A 17,104-nucleotide genomic window follows, 5' to 3' on the forward strand; every position below is an offset into this window, starting at 1 on the left:
TCAAACCAATTCCTTTCTATGTTATATACACTATAATGATGCTAAAAACACTTTTCTAATAATTTGTTTGTCCAATTTTATTAACTAATCAATCAACACTCTTCTCAACCCTCTCTAACACCTTCATTGTTATTCTTTCATGCATTTCTCATCATTTTAATTCATATAAACGCACATCATCAATTCAAATATTCAAATAAAACACCCTTCTTCTTCCTACATCAATGGTCGACCACGCACTTAGTAAGGAGCTATAAATTTTCTTTCAAAATTATTTGTTATTTCAACTCATTTAAACCCTATTCTCTGTCATAAACATCAATTCAATTCAATTTCTCATTTCCCTCAAAATTCATCATGAACCCTAATCTCAATTTGATGAAAAATTTAATGGAAATTTAACAATTCAATTCAATTTCTCATATTTTGAACATTTTTTTATTTTTGGGCATTTTTCACACTTCTATTTTAAATTTATTTGTTAACCTTTTTTTTTCCTGAATTTCAAAGGTCTGTATTCCTTCCTTTACTGCAAGTATTAAATCCTTAATTTTTATGATTTATTTGCTTAATTTTCTTATACACTTCCTTTAGAAGTTTTATGGAACTCCTGAGTTGTACCAAGTTTACATTTCTTAACCAAAATTACAAGCGATGATTTCGGATCAATTTTCGTGCGTGGTGTGTGTGTGTGTGTGTGTGTGTGTGTGTGTGTGTGTGTGTGTGTGTGTGTATTCGTGTCCTATATATCAAAATTCGTACATCATTCATTTTATTTTCTTTATTCAATTTAATACATTTCTTCAATTTTACGCTTAATTTACACCCGGGGTTTACATATATAAACATACATGTCTAGCATGTTATTTTAATTGGATGATTATGAACATATCTAAACCAATTCATTCAAGTCATCAAATGGAACTAGGTGGTTAAAACCTAGATAGATATTGCAAATCTTCATACGTCCTTTACGAGCATCATAGTCGTAGCCTTTTTCATAGTTGTTTCTTTATCTTGGATTAAAAAATATATTTTACTGTCTAAATTCTTACATTTTTAAATTACATAACATTTACATAATTGTATAAGAAATATCAAGTTGCATTCAAGGATATATGAGAAATCTTTTTTTCCAAAAAAAAAAGAAAAATAGAGAAAATATAAGACACACAAACCCTATTTAATATTACAACCATTCAATCATAAAAACATAATTACATTGGTGTTTTAATGTCTATAATCATCCACCATGCATAATAACACATGAAGATGCATAAATTAATACATTACATGCTTCAATTCTAATTATTGAATTTATGTACAATTTTAAAATAATATTTCTAACACTTAGAAATATTAAATCAAATCAATTTGATAATTTCCTAAACTCTATAAATTTTATTTAATACAATTTTCTTCAAAAGCTATTTTTAAAAATTTAATAAGAAAATTAATCATATTAAAATTCTTATTAACATCCTAAAATATTTTAGGATCAATTAAATAAAACTTTCCAGCTAAAAAAATCTCTTTATTTAGAAAAAAAAATATTTTTTTAAAATATTTTAATTAAATCCTAATCCAAATAGGATTACACAAAAATTAGAATCATGAATTAAATACTTTAATTCAATCTCAATCCAATTAGAAAAATTATTTTTATAATTAATTTAATTTGAGTTTCAATTTTAAAATATAAAAATAATACTTTGTACATGGAAAAAATTATAATTTTTACCAAAAAAAAAAGCCTATTATAATAGTTTATTTAGCCACGGCAGAATCATAATTAATTCTACCTTAAAAAAACCGTATTGTAATATAACAAAAGCTCAAAGGCAAATTGTAATTCTACCCCTCGTATTCTTCTTTCTCAGCAGTTTCAGCCAATAGTGGGCTTATTGCCCATTGCCGGCTGCTGGCCTAATAGCAGCAGCAGCAGCAGCAGCAGCAGCAGACCTTGACAGAAGCAGTAATGTTGCCACCTCCTACATCGCCCACCATGCGGGAGACATTAGCCTTGTGCCTGGCTGGACAATAATGTTTGGCTTTGTTATGGCAAGGCAGCAGTCTGTTGCCTTGTTGTCAGCAACGTGTTGGTGCTGTTGGTGGTGGCTTTCTCTGCGCCAAACGCTAATTTTTTATTTTAATTTATGAGGATTTTAGCTAAATTTGACCAAAATAGTAACCACGACTTTAAAAAAAATATATAAAATCATGAGAGAGAAATTATTTTAGAAAAAATTATAAAATTAATACCAATAATTATTAAAACATGAAATCAATGATTTTAATTGTTTAATAATGATTTTGATATCACTATTTAGTTTTTCAAAACACATATATGCAATGAAAAATATAAATTTTAAATTTTTTTAGGAGTTCAAAGATCTCATTAGATAATTTAGAGTTGTATAGAGTTTATATAAAGATTATTTTTGGCTTTGAATAATTACTTTAAGACTAAGTTGTTGCAAACCATAAGCCGTCTAAAATTCTGGCCTCTAACGATAATCCACACAAACCATTAGTGAGAAATCTCTTATGTTCTTTTAAAAGAAAGAGATTGTTATATCTTTGAGTACTAACCCTTTTTTTTTGTATTTTTCAAGTATTCTGTGTTGTTGTACTGTAAAAAAAAAATAAAAAAAATAACATTATATTTTTAGATAAAAAAACATTTTAAATCACAACCATTTATTTAATAAAGTAATCCATGTCCTTGCAGTTCTGTTGCCGTTTCGTGGGAAGCTGCTGAATGCATTTCAATTCTACCTTTTGACCATTGCATTGCTTCAGATTGAACCCCGAAAATTGAAGATGATGGTCTTATAATTCTCTCTTGTTGTCGAGTGAACACTGATCGGTTGGACGAACTGAGCCCTGCATCGGAGTCATTACTGGGCTGGAGATTACGGTGCTTATATTTCAATAAACTTCGACATCGGGGTTCCAACAAAAGGATAGATTGACTAGAGTGTCGAGAAGAGAGCATTATTTGGTTTTGGTCAGCCCTTTATGATACGTCTTAAGCATTGTTTATTGCTCGATAACCACCACCAAGTTTCCTCTCCCTAAGAGTTTGATAAACCCACCAACCCCCTCCTAGACTTTGATTTATTCAACACATGTTTCACCTAATTAACTACCATCTCTAAATCAAATCCAAAATAAATATAAAAAATCCCAATCCAACCCGACTTGTTACTATCATACCACACACCGCACAGATGCTTCCATGCATCAGTCTCAACTTCCCTGAAAAGTGAAAACACCAAAATAAATATTCATTCGAACCTCTCCTTTCCCCGCTTCTCTTGGCTTGCGAATAAGCAGCCTGCAGCCGGGCAAAGTAAAATCAGAAGCTGGGTTGTATGTGTGTGCCCGAACAATACCGACTTCTCCTTCACAGTTTCTGGTCGAACATAACACAACTCATCTCTTCAACCTCCACACACGCACACACACGTATGTCTTCGTGCTTGTCCATAGTTGCATAACTGTTGTAAAGCTATAAAGAAACATCGCCCCCTCTGCTGTCATAGAGTTACTTCTTATTTTTCGCTGATAGTCGGAGACTCCAAATCTAAATTATGGCCACTGATATCCCATCCTTTAATATCTCAACCCTGGAACAAATGTAAGTTGCTCACTTTGCTTTTCAATTTGATCACTTTTTACTTTTTAGATTTTGGATTCTATGATAACATAAAAATTCCTTGAACCCCATTTGGTTGTATAAAGGAGTTTTCCTGGTAAAGATGAACTGAGGGAGATTATAAACGAGGACCCTGTTTTTAGCTGAAATGGAGAAATTGATTTTAACCCATTAAACGTTCTTATGCCCTTTTGTTTCTTCTTTTAATTCTGTGAATTTTAGAGCGAAAGTTGAGAATTGGTGATCAAAGAACCTTGGTAACATTTTCATGTGGTGTTATTTCGAAATTTGGAGAAAGGTTGCATTGAAAGAGGAAAAGGACGGAGAGAGCATAGTCATTGATATCACCTTATGGCTTGTTGAAGTAGTTGTTATTTTCCTGTCTATAGCTAATGAAAACACTTGATTTACTTTGATTTTTTATTTTTTCACTTTGATTCTGGTTGTAGGTACATTGATTCTTGCAAGAGGCATGGTGTCCTACCTAATACAGAAATTTTATCTGGTTTCCTTAAGGTCAGTGTAGGTTAGAGTTACAATTTACCTGTGTGTTCAACAAAACCTGATTAAAATAACAGTAACTTCTATGTGTTTAAATTTGTAATGTTTGATTTAGGCTAGGGTTTAAATTAGTTATTGATGGAAACAAGAAGTTGAACCTGCCTGATCACTGCTTTGCTGTTCAGGCTGAGGTTAAAAAGTCCTGCAATGAGATATGTAGCTTGGAGATCATCTTGGACCATCTTGAAGATATTGATGTTCCTCCGCTTCTTGATGTGTGTGCAACCATTGAAACTTCTGAGATTGAAGTGGTTGACATACGTAACGGACCGAATTGTACTTTGCATGTAGAATATGCTTTATCTTTGATGCGTGCTTTCAATCAAAAGCTTCAAGTAGTTGATCTTCAGGATTTGCCATTTGGAAAGGACTTCTTGCGGTATATAGCTGTTCTTATTGTTGTTACTTGTATAATGCTTTTGATGAGTAAAAGCAGTTCTATGATAAGGCACCAAAGGGACACCATCTGTTTGCAGTGATCAGAAAAGCCACTCCAGAAATAATGAATAAAAAATTCTAAATTGCCCTCATTTACCCAAAAAAATATCTCTGCATACCAGAAATGCAAAGTCGGTAGCCACTGAAGGTTCTTCCACTTCCCAAGCAGCCAGAAATTGTGAGGAAGGCCTAGACAAGAAGAGACTTCCTTAAACCTCAACATCATTTCAGAATCTGACTATGCATTCTTTTGTTAGAATTGTCTAGAATCCCGAATTCTTTCTCTTAAACGAGCATGGAATACGTTGTAGTTTTCTGGAATATGATATATTTTTTTTATTACTAACTTCAGTTTCATACTCAGGGAGCTTTCTCAGAAAGGTTTAGCTTGCCAAATTTTGAATTTGAGGTCTTCTCATTTCCGGAATCTGAACATGGCAGGGAAATTCATGCAAATACATACCCTCAACCTTGATTTTAGTACTTCACTGACAAGCTTCCAGGAGGATTGTTTTACTTGCATGCCCATTCTAACTTGCCTCTCAATGTGCGAGACAAGAGTTGCAAATCTCTGGACAACTATTGCAGCACTTTCTAAACTCTCTTCTTTGGTAGAACTTCGGTTTCAGAAGTGGATATGCTGCAATGATTCTGCCTCTCCTTCAGCATCTTCAGGTGGAAATTTGGAGGATCAACCTGATGTTAGAGAACTTTTGACTGATATTGATGAAGAATCATTTCTTAACCAAGGCACAGATGAGGGAACCGGGAATGTGTTTTCATTCAATGATATAGCTACAGGTCAGCAAGTTCAAAGTATGATGGAGGATTCATCAGATGACAATGAAGTTGATTTTTCAAGTTATTGGCAAGAATTTGATTATATGGATCTGTTGGCCAATTTTTCTTCTGGCTGGAACAGGCAGGTCAATCTGCAAAGTGAGGTAATGCACATGTGCTCGTTCCTTATGTCCTGGTCGCTAGTGATCTCAGTGTAAGGAAGCGGGTGCATCTTATCACTGAAGAAAGTGGCATCATTTTGTTTGTTTTCAATTGGTAGCATTCAGAACGAATCTTTTTAATTCATGTGAAGAAGTCTAGCAAAGTATGATTATTGTAAGTCTAGCAAAGTATGATTAGTGTATCTTTTCACCTGCAATTCTTTTTAATTTTTGTATTTCTCCTGGTCACATTAGACTTGAAAGGATTGGTGGATTGTGGATCTTGTTTTTCTTGTCCTTTTCATTTTAAAGTGGCAAGTGTCTGGTCAGTTGTGGTTATAAATGTAGACTTCCTATAGTGGACGATCCCAGCTTCCTTTATAATGCTGGATTGCTAAATATGTAATATAGATTGAATTTACAGTATTTTCTTGTGTCCATCCAACCCCCTTTCTTTATAAATACTCAATAATCAAATTTGTTATTTGCTTGGCAGCTTTCTTCTGGTACATCTAGGAATAAAAAAGAAGAGTCCCTGCATGGTTCCTTTGGGAGACATGTTGCAGATGTTCCTTCGAAGTATATCTCTCATCATGCTTCACCAATATGCTTCGAGAAACATTATAGAGAGTACATGATAGCTTCATTACCCAATTTGAAAGTTTTGGATAACTTACCTGTCAGAAAGATTGACAGTGAAAGGGCTGCTGTTACATTTTCACAATATTTCGAGTACTTACCATACAATCGGAAGCATAAAGAGAGTGTTGTCAGCATCTTGCACAAGCGTGAAATAAAAGATACCCGTTCTCATATGCTGTCAAAAAATCAAAAGCCTTCTTATTCTCATGGAAACTCCCTATACTCTTATACCCGGTCTCTTTGTGCTGCAAAGTTGGGATCTTCTGCTTGGCCGTTGTTGCATTCACTTTCTGTATCAGGCTGTGATTTAGGTGATGGAAGTAGGAGTTTCCGGCCCAGACAGTTTGAGTACCATCCATCTCTTTCTAGCCTAATGGTGTTTGGAACCTTGGATGGTGAAGTTGTTGTGGTGAACCATGAGAATGAGAAAGTAGTTAGGTACGTTTCATCACTTGGTGCCATGAATAGTGTGTTGGGACTCTGCTGGCTCAAGAAATATCCATCTAAGGTATGTCATTCTGCATTAAGTGCAGTGGATATGTGTCTTTGCATGATGTTCACCTTTTTGTAATTACTTTTGTTTTTCTCACTAGTGTACAAGAAATTATGCTTTGTATGTAAGTTAGGTAATTGTAAACGTCTAACTAATTTTAGAAATGGTCAATAGCTAATTTAAAGTGTTATCCATTTAAAAACAGAGTTAGTTTGATCTGTACTTCTACAGGATTTACTTGAATTTGGTGAGGTGATTAATACTACATGATGCTCATGCGCATCAAGTTAGGAACAGCATATTCTAAAACAGTGTGCATGTTGCTCCGGCCTCCACAAGACCGAACAACTTCTAAGATGCAATAAGATCATTAGACATTTTCTGTCAAGCTTTTGTTAGAGCATTTGATTATGTGCATATCAAGTCCCTGATCGCATGGCTACTTCTGATTCTGATTTGCTTTCAGTTCATAGCAGGTTCAGATAGTGGTTTGCTAAAATTGTATGACATAGAGCACATGCCCCCAACAGTTACGGGCATGTATTCAGCTGCCGGTTCAATCACCTTTGATGACTTTGACCAATTGACATCTGTTCATGTTAACTCCACCGACGAACTATTTCTGGCAAGCGGATACTCAAAAAATGTTGCTTTGTATGACATCAACAGTGGAAGGCGCATACAGGTGTTCACTGATGTGCACAGAGAGCACATCAATGTTGTCAAGTTCTCAAACCATTCCCCATCAGTTTTTGCAACTTCTTCATTTGATCAGGATGTCAAACTATGGGACTTGAGACAGAAACCAATACAGCCTTGCTATACTACTTCAGTCTCTAGAGGAAATGTGATGGTGTGCTTTTCTCCAGATGATCAATATCTTCTTGCATCTGCTGTTGATAATGAGGTATTCTTTGAATTAATTTACTGCATTTTTAGGGGCATGCAGTTCCATCAATTTGAATGTTAAATTAAATTAGGGCCCCATCAATTGCTTTCCCTCATACAGAATCCACCCTTAACGAAACTGAGTCATGATGTGCATACAGATAAGAATTTTCCCCCACAATGCAATGTTCTAAACCCTTTCTTGTTTGTAATGTCACCCCTTACTTTTTTATTACAATTATTTCACTCGTTTTAAGGAAATTAGTGGAGTCTTGAGATTAAAATGTAGAAATGTATCAGGTTCGACAACTTTTGGCTGTTGATGGGAGGCTTCACTTGAGTTTTGACATAGCACCTACGGGAAGTTCACAGAATTACACCCGTTCCTACTACATGAATGGAAGGGATTATATTATAAGTGGGAGTTGTGATGAACATGTGGTCCGTGTTTGCTGTGCTCAAACTGGAAGGCGTTTCAGAGACATATCCTTGGAGGTACCTTCATCTTTTAATTGGGACGTGGAAGCATAGATTTCAATTAATGACATAAAAGTTATAGAGATATTGATATTGGAACCATATTTGCCCAGGGAGGGTTCTAGGATTGCATTTTCTTGGAACCTGTAAACTGAGCATATGCTGTTCTTTTGCAGGGGAAAGGCCTAGGGAATTCAATGTATGTGCAATCTTTGAGGGGAGATCCTTTTAGGGTGAGTTTACACTTGCTATTGATTCTTAACCTTCTTTTGTCAATTCGAGAGTAGATTTGAGAAACTTCTTAATTCTTTCAGTGTTTGGATTTTGAGCAAAATATTGTCATTTGTTAATTTACCTCGTGAAATCTCTCTTCTCCTCCATATTAGTATTATGTAACTTGTTGGTGAAAGCTACTTTGTTTTTTAGTCTGCCATCTTCTCTCTCTCTCCACTTGCCCTCCAGCCACCTTTGTCAACCTCCCATGTGTTTTGGAAATAGTCATATAGCTCTTTCATTTAATCCCATTTGAGTAGCTTCTGTTTGGTATATTGTTAAACTACCAAGCTGAGGTTTGTGCGTTATTGAATTATTAAATGAATCACATTTGTGTTTTTATGTCCCTGTACAAAGGATTTCAACATGAGTATATTGGCAGCCTATATGCGTCCCAACTCGAGGTATGAAATTGTGAAGGTATAAATTCTTGCCCTGCTTTTCTGACTTTGTATTTTGAAGCTTGTTGCTTGGTTCCATTTTCCTTTTAAGATTCTAAGATTTTAAGGTACAATTTGCAGGTCAATTTGCTAGCTTCCTGTGGGAATGCCAAGGGATACTCTAAAAGCCGGGATTCCTGCCCATCCACTAGCATGGGAGGTTGAGGTTTATTTTCTTTTCATGACAAGAGTAGGATTTGAGCTTGAAATCTCACCCACTTCTGGGCTAAACACCCAATGGTAAAAAAAATGTATATTAATCATGGCTTATAAGATCTTTATCTTTGTAAATGTAATGAACATGCATTTCGCAGTGCAAACAATTACGTCATGGTGATTAGTTGAAGAACGTACTGTAATTTGATCTGGGCATTTGGGATCTCAGCAACTTAATTTGTTCTAACAAAACTATACAAGGTGGAGGAGGGTATTTGAAGTTTCGAAAAGTGGCACAAAATCATTCATTTTATTGGAAGGAATCCCCCAAAACAAACAACTTGGCAATTAATATTGAGATTTAGATGAAAGGATGACATCGTTGATCATGGACCGTCGAAATAGAGTAATGCTATTCATCATTCCCAGTTATTTTTACGAACAATATCATCCATGGATGGATGTAAATCGTGAAACGAGAGGAACAAAAACAGGCGTTGGACTTTTCATTTCTGTACTCGAGGTCGAGGGTCATAAAACGCGGGAGTAAAGGCTCAACCACCTAGGAGTACTCATCTTAATTGTATCTGTCCTCATTGCTTACGTTGTAGTAGATAAAACTACTAGTTATGCCACCGAGAACGTACCTGCTGGCGCCAGCGGTGTGTGTGTCTGTCTATATATATATATATATATATATATGAGCACGTTCCTGGGAGTGGGGTAACTTTTAATTATAGTTTTTTTAATTAAAATTAAAAAAAAACAAAAGATTTCTGTGAAATTAGGTTAATTAATGAAACACTTTAAACTATATTTTATATACATACACTAAAAGAAAATAGATTTTTATAGTTGAAATGGCACAATTATTTTTTTTTCAATTTTTTACTGTAGTGGATACTGTGTAGTTATGGTAAATATGTAATTTTTTGTTTTTTTTTAAAATAAGTTTTTCTTATATTTTTCTATCTTTATATTTGATATTTTTATTATTTTATACTCGGTCTATTTATCGTTATTTTTTTATCATTATTTTTTTGTAATTTTTTTTTTATATTTTTTTTTATGATAAGTTTTTTAAAAAATATTATTTTTTATTCTTTACACTTGCAATATCTATCCCTCTATATTTCACATATTTATATTATTTTTTTGTTCTTCTCATAATTTTTTTGTAATTTATTTTTTTATGTTTTTATTTGAAAAATTATTATACAAAAACTAAGAAAATGATGTTTAAATATATCAATTAGAATTTTGTTCTATTTTTTTATTATATTAAAAATAAGTTTGGAATTTTTCATATTTTTATTAATATATATGAATTTTACTATATTTTATTTATATTTATATTTTTTACTTGCGGTAATAAAAACATGCTATATATATATATATATGTTAAAAAAAATATTTAGTCTGTAAACTCGTTAACATTTTTTTTCTTTTTATATTTATTGATATAAATGATTCTTGGGGTGTGTTTGTTTCTCGGAAAGTGGTTTTCGGGAAACTACTTTCCAAACTTTCATGTGTTTGTTTGTTATTATAAAAGTTGGTCAACAAAAAACACTTTCTTGTCAAAGAAAAATTTGACTTGAATTGCAGGAAAGTATTTTCCTTTTATTTTGGAAGGAAAACACTTTTCAGAAGTTGTGAAAATTTTAAAAATATCATATTATTTACTGATTATGTCAAATTTGATCCTCAAACTTTTGATTGTTATATATTTTGTTTGAATCTTTTTTTTTTCAAATTCATCCCTTAAAATTTGATTTAATTTGATTTTTATATTAACTTTGGTCCTTATTTTTATGATTGTTATTTACTTTTCTCTTATCATTTTTTAAATTAAAATTTTTTATCTATCAAATTGATCATCATTATTTGATTGTTACTTATTTTATTTAAATAATTTAAGAAATTATAATTATTATTATTTTAATTTCATCATCTTTTAATTTTTTTTTTCTGTTAGATTTGATCTTTATTATTTTGATTATTATTTATTTTATTTGAGATAATTTATTAAATTAGATTTTTTTCAATTTCATTCTCATTCAACTTTTTAATTTGTAAGATTTGTTTCTTATTATTTTAATAAACTTAAAAAATAAAATAAAACATTAATAAACTGTTTTCCAGCTCATTTTCCATAACATAATCAAACACTGGAAAGTGTTTTTCAATTTACTTTTCATGACACTATCAAACATCAAAAAATAATTTACTTTTATGGAATTTATTTTCTAAGAAAATCACTTTTCAAAAAACTATTTTTTTTTAAAAAAAAAACTTTCGTGTAAATAAACGAGTCCTTGATTCTATTAGATAACTGGTATATAATTAAAATAATACACAGAACGCAACAGGAAAACAAACAAATCCACAGTATCTCTTGCTCGCAAGCTGAAAACGCGTCTGGATATGGCTGAATCCACCGCTCATTCGTAAACTGCCAAGCGAAGCTCCAGCTGTTCAATTTATTGCCCACACCCGTACCACTTTAAACTTTATTAATGGCTTTGGTGTTATATATTCCCACGTACTCTCCCACTCCTCTCTTCACTCCACTCCCTCTTAGGCTCTAGTTATATCTCTGCTGCTGCATGCTTTGATTGAAGCAAAACAAGAGATGAAGCTCTTCTTTGCTGCTTTGTTGCTGTGCTCCCTCCTCTTCAGCTCATCTTTCTTGGAACCTGTCATGGCCAAGTCATGTAACTAATCAAGGGCTTCGTTTACTAATTAATTTAAAAGCTGAGATATATATTTAATTACTACTTTCTTTGTTAGGCCTCTAAAATTAGCAAATGCAGGCTCCATCCCTGTTTGTGTTTATTTATTTAGTTCTCGAAATACTCATCATGTTGGTGATTTCTTGTGGTGTAGCTTTCTGTACCAAGAAGTGCAATACGAGGTGCGCAAACGCTGGCATACAAGACAGGTGCTTGAAGTACTGTGGAATATGCTGTGAACAGTGCAAGTGTGTGCCTTCTGGAACTTATGGGAACAAGCACGAGTGCCCTTGTTACAGGGACAAAAGGAACTCCAAGGGCAAGCCCAAGTGTCCTTAAATGATAATCTCTTACACAGTCAGGATGTGCCTGTGTTGAGAAAGTAAGATCTCATGTATATGTACGAGCTAGCTGTGTATAATTAGTTCTTGGGAGTGTACTTGAGTGATTAGCTTGCGTGCGTGGGGTTAGCTGCTAGATATAATAAGAGCATGTCAATCCTGTTCCCCTTTTTATTTCTCTTCGTGTTTGTTTTTTTTTTCTGGCATTAGTTGCGGGCTTTGATTAGCTTGGTCGTGCATGATCGTGTAATGAAGACCAGTGAATTAATGCTGCTGTTCGTGTCGTACGTCTTATTCTGTTAAAGTGTGTTATTTTCTTCGTTCAACTTGCGATTGATATTTGATTAATTTCAAATGGTTATGATTAATTAAATTTATTAAACTGTCTCTCCTTTCTAATCTTCACCAGTTTGAGTACTTAACTCTAATCTGTATATTTCTTTTTTAACTAGAACTTACCACCACCTCCGAGATGTGTTCGCAAAAGATGAGATCCGGTAATATTTTTTGTTCATTAATCGCTTACATGGTCAACAAGATCAAGAATGAGTTTGTAATATTTATGGCTTGCTAACTCATTCAGCCATAGTTTTCATATCCGATCCGGTTTAAGGCTCGAGTTCCGGGTTTTGACCAGATCACCTGATTGGCTGGGTCAATTTTATTTTTTTAAAAATCAAAACGGCATCGTTTTAGTAAAAAAACAAAAAACAAAAGTCAATGGGTTTTTGACTGGGTCTTACCGGGTCATCGGGTCAACTAGCCGGGTCACACCAGATTCTTCCTTACTCTATTTTTTTTTCAACCCAATCCGGTTTCAGTTCCAGGTCAGTCAGGTTTCAAATCAATGCCTAACCGAGTTTCAAAACAAATATACTAAGATGCTGTTTGGATATGCTGTTGCGGTCGCGGTTGAAATTAAAATCTGCAACATAGTGTTTGGTTAACACCAACCATGTTTTTTATTGGTGTGGGTCCCAGTCCAAAACTAAGGTTGGACTGCAGTTTTTGAAAAGCAATTACCAATTGCTTTTCATGTGTTTTCTCTTCTCTCTCATCACCGACACTTTCCCCTTACTTTCTCAACGGTCGCAAAACTTTCCCAACCCTCACCCAAATTGTTCACAACACGGTTAATTGGCAAATCAATTTGGCCATTGATCTACAAACTCCCATTTTCCACATTCCCCAGACTGTTCCCCTCTCTCGTTTCTTGCCGACAACAACCCCTTTTCAAAATTTTGCAAAAACAACCATGTACAGGACGACGCCAGTTCTGAGAGCATCCTTCCTCAGTCCCTTCTTCTTTCCAAACACCCACAAAGATCGTCGCCCAAACCTTCACCGATCTGTCCCTCCATTGTTACCATTGCAGAAAAACCCAACAGCTTCGTGCTGGGAAAGGTCACACGAGTGAGAGACCCGTAAGTACCTGCCTTATCTTCGTTAATTTTTTTTTAAAATTTAGCTCAAAATTTCATTTCTGTTTTGGGTCTCCATTGTTTCTTTTTGCAGAAAAACGCTGCAGAACCGTGCTGGGAAAAGTCACATAAGAGAGAGACAGAGGTAAGTTCTTGCCTTTATCTCCATCTTCATTTTTTTTTAGCTAAAAATTTCATTTCTGTGATGCTGCATGATCTGTTTACTGTGCGTTCTTGGTTTGTTTGAATTGAGCTAAAAAGAGTAGTTTGATGTTGTTGCTTCTCTTCTGTTTATTGTGCCTTCGTCAATTTTTTTAATTGAGCAAATTTCATTGCATTTTTGTGTTGCTTCATGACTTGTAATGTGCGTTCTTTAATTTTTTTTACTTGAGCTAAAAATTTCATTTGTGCTGCTGTTTGGTCTTTGTATTGTGAGTAATTATGTGTTGTTTGTTGAAATTTGTTTTTCTGTTGATGTCTAGCCTACAGTGCTGCTGCTTCATTAAAATTAATTAATCTGGAAACAATGTCATGCATCCATGCTGATCTGTTTACTGTGCACATTGAAGTTGTTTTTGCTTGATAAACTGTAGAGTTCTTTACTGTGCACATTATGTGTGTTTTATATTGGAATTAAGGTACCATGAAATTAATTTTGGGTCAATTGGATTATTTGCTCTACTGTATTATGTTCCCAATTGAAATATCTCGGCCCACTTCGTTGGTTGGTAGTTTTCCTACTGTTACAATACAAACTGATTTATTTCTCTGCTTTTCATTTCATAATATTCACTTGTTTGTTGAATTTGATGGTCTTATCCATAAATGCTGACTTTTTTTTGGTTGTTGGTTTAGATATTTCCCTTATCTCTTTAACAAGATTTTCATACAAGACATGGTCAATAATACATGTATGTAGATCTCTTAGTTTTCTAGTTTCTCATATCGCCAGTAGATAGCAAAACCTTGATTATTGCTAGAAAAAATGAGACCTGCAGAGGCCAAATTCTAGTATAGCTCACACTTTTGTGATTTGTAATATTGAATATGGATATTAAGATGGATTGTGATAACCTTGTGCACAATATATAGTAACAAAGGCGAGAGGTATCACTTTCAAGAATTTAGGCATCGTGGACAACCAAGTGGTTGGAAAGAAGTGTTTAATTGCTTATATGTACTGCTTGTCTGCTGTTGTTCTTTGTTTAAATCTGGTTTCGTTTTTTATGTCTACTACCAGCTGATAGTGCTGCTGCTGGATTATTTGCTTACTGGAAACAATGTGATGCTTTGAAATTTCATTTATGTGTTGTTCTTCATGGTCTGATATGTTTACTATGCACATTGATGTTGTTTCTGTTTGAGCAACCATAGATTTCTTTATTATGCGTGTGTTTATTATAATTGTAATGAGTGTCATGTTAGCATGTCGTGTAGGATTACTTTTATTTCTACTTGTGCAGTCAAAATCAGAATTTTGAGTTTCTTTTTGTGTGTTTGCATGCTGCGAAAGAAAGTTGGGTTACTTTGAATGTAGAAATAGATTATGTTCTGTTTTTTTTTCCCCTTTTTTTTAGCTTCCAAACAGCATGATGACAATGAAGTGTTGCTTGATAATTCAAATATTATATCATGGCTGAAACTGAGTTTTCTGAACAGTTGAAAATTAATGGGTTTCAATTAGTTTTCATTACGCATTAATGGGAACATTCTCATTCAAATACATGCATGGTTAATGTTTGTTGCTAACCACACAACTTTTATAAATGCTGAACATTGAGTGTTTTATTATTGTTTTAGTCCACGGTTTATGTATGTGCCACAATGTAATTGATATCATTGATTGATTTCAAACTTTTGTTAAATGTTTTAAAAGATATCATGGAAGGTCTTGAATCTTTTGATAAGGCTGCTTGGACAAAGGAAATGTTGCATATATTTTGTGATATATGCATTAAGGCAATTGATATGGGAATGAGACCTAATACTCATTTCGATAAAACGGGGTGAAAACTTCTCATAACATCATTCAAAGAACAAACTGGTCATGCATTCACCAAAACACAATTGAAAAACAAATGGGATAGATGCAAAAAGGATTGGAGGATATGGAATAAGCTGGTTTCTGAAACTGGTGTTGGCTGGAATAGTGAATTAGGCACAATTTCAGCTAGCGATGAGTGGTGGAAACAAAAAATTCAGGTACATTCCTTGTCATCCTAACAATTTCTTTTATTGTTGTCAAATTCCAACACCAAAATTTTACTAGTCTTGATCCTTCATTACTTGATTTAATTTATATGCAGGAAATTAGAGGAGCCAAAAAATTCAGACATGTCGGTATTGAGCAGTCTTTGAAGAATAAATTTGACCGAATGTATTCCAACATTGTCGCAACTGGAGCGTTTGCATGGGCTCCTTCATCAGATGTACCTGCTGACAGTGATGTTGATCCTGGTACAAGCAATGCCGACATTGCTCATGATGGTTTGGAAGAGGGCAGCGGTGATTCGGAGGAAGATGTGATTCAAGATTTCCAGACTGACATGGCTCGAATGGTTGGAGGGATAAATATGTCTAGCAGCAGCAACACAAAAAGAGGTGACAAAAGAAAAGAACGAGATCATTATGATGTGCGAGGTAGAAAGAAGAAAACATCTGGAATTCAGCTGCTGTCAAGGTGCAATCAACTACTTGAGAGTATATCGACTAAGAGTGATTCCACGTTTGTTAATTTGGATCGCGAAGGCTATAGTATTCGCGAGGTGATGGCTGAGCTGCACTCAATTCCTGGAGTTTCAATTGAAGATGAGTTCCACGACTTTGCTATAGAGTATTTGAGTTTAAGAAGGAAAAAAGAAATGTGGGCTAGTATGGGTGATAAGGAGCAGAAGTTGAGATGGCTACAACGAATGTATGCACGCACTAAACGTGCTTAGCTGACATGGTATTATTACATTTTCTTAACCGTTAATCAATTAACTATTCACTTGCTTAATGTATTTATATAATTTTATTTTATTGTTGCAGAATAATGGGATGCCGGTTTTAAAAATGAGTTTTTTCCAATTGCCGAAGTTTATTCGAGTCATTGTATTCTTCCACATTTCGTGTTGAGATATATAGGCATTTCCATTTACGGTAATTTGTTTACTGTTGTATTTATATTAAACTGCTTTTCGGGAGCTAATATACTTGTATGAGGATATTGTTGGTTTTTAATGTTGTATTTTATCAATGAATTAAAACTGTCACTTCTGTTGTTATTAATGTTAAATGGTTGACCATTGGATTGAATTTGTTGGTAATTTTCCTTCACTGTGTTGTTCCCTGAAGGTCTTGAATATTGAGTGTTGCTGTTAAAATGTATGTTCTATTATAATATACCATGTGCAGCCTTGTTTGTTTTCTTTTATGCCATGAGTTGATGGGATCTGTTGCCTTGTGTGTCCAGCTGTAATTGTAATAAACCATGTGCAGTTACTGTGTGAAATGTTGGTGTGTTTTCTTTTCTACCGTGAGGTGATGGGAGCTGCAGCCTTGTGTGTGAAGCTGTATTCATTGATATACCATGTGCAGCTATTGTGTGAATATTTGTTTGTTTTCTTTTTCTGCTGTGAGTTGATGTGTGCTGCAT

General features: G+C 34.0%; 3 protein-coding genes across 5 annotated transcripts; all 3 read left to right on the forward strand.

Moving 5' to 3' along the window:
* The first annotated feature begins 2,990 nt into the window (after nt 1-2,990).
* LOC7465056 (protein DWD HYPERSENSITIVE TO UV-B 1) lies at nt 2,991-9,163 on the forward strand. Of its 3 annotated transcripts, XM_024591744.2 has the most exons (10): nt 2,999-3,643; nt 4,111-4,177; nt 4,348-4,601; nt 5,025-5,604; nt 6,098-6,751; nt 7,203-7,643; nt 7,925-8,119; nt 8,278-8,334; nt 8,732-8,794; nt 8,896-9,163. In XM_024591744.2, exons 1-10 carry the CDS (start codon nt 3,597-3,599, stop codon nt 8,977-8,979), a joined length of 2,442 nt encoding a protein of 813 aa, XP_024447512.1. In that variant the 5' UTR covers nt 2,999-3,596; the 3' UTR covers nt 8,980-9,163. The 3 variants fall into 3 exon arrangements, with proteins under 3 accessions (XP_024447554.1, XP_024447512.1, XP_024447598.1); XM_024591786.2 differs by lacking the exons at nt 8,732-8,794; nt 8,896-9,163 and having other exon boundaries at nt 2,991-3,643; nt 8,215-8,334; XM_024591830.2 differs by lacking the exons at nt 2,999-3,643; nt 4,111-4,177 and having other exon boundaries at nt 4,453-4,601; nt 5,102-5,604.
* A 2,249-nt stretch (nt 9,164-11,412) lies between these two features.
* LOC7465055 (peamaclein-like) lies at nt 11,413-12,372 on the forward strand. The gene is made up of 2 exons (XM_052453322.1): nt 11,413-11,687; nt 11,860-12,372. The coding sequence occupies exons 1-2, from the start codon at nt 11,606-11,608 to the stop codon at nt 12,042-12,044; spliced, it is 267 nt and encodes an 88-aa protein (XP_052309282.1). The 5' UTR covers nt 11,413-11,605; the 3' UTR covers nt 12,045-12,372.
* Nucleotides 12,373-14,083: 1,711 nt separating this feature from the next.
* On the forward strand, nt 14,084-16,407 carry LOC7465054 (uncharacterized). Its single transcript, XM_024596006.2, has 2 exons — nt 14,084-15,669; nt 15,774-16,407. The coding sequence occupies exon 2, from the start codon at nt 15,843-15,845 to the stop codon at nt 16,404-16,406; it is 564 nt and encodes a 187-aa protein (XP_024451774.1). The 5' UTR covers nt 14,084-15,669; nt 15,774-15,842; the 3' UTR covers nt 16,407.
* Nucleotides 16,408-17,104: the final 697 nt, after the last annotated feature.

The sequence above is a fragment of the Populus trichocarpa genome, chromosome 1, assembly GCF_000002775.5.
Source record: "Populus trichocarpa isolate Nisqually-1 chromosome 1, P.trichocarpa_v4.1, whole genome shotgun sequence".
Taxonomy (NCBI): Eukaryota; Viridiplantae; Streptophyta; class Magnoliopsida; order Malpighiales; family Salicaceae; genus Populus; species Populus trichocarpa.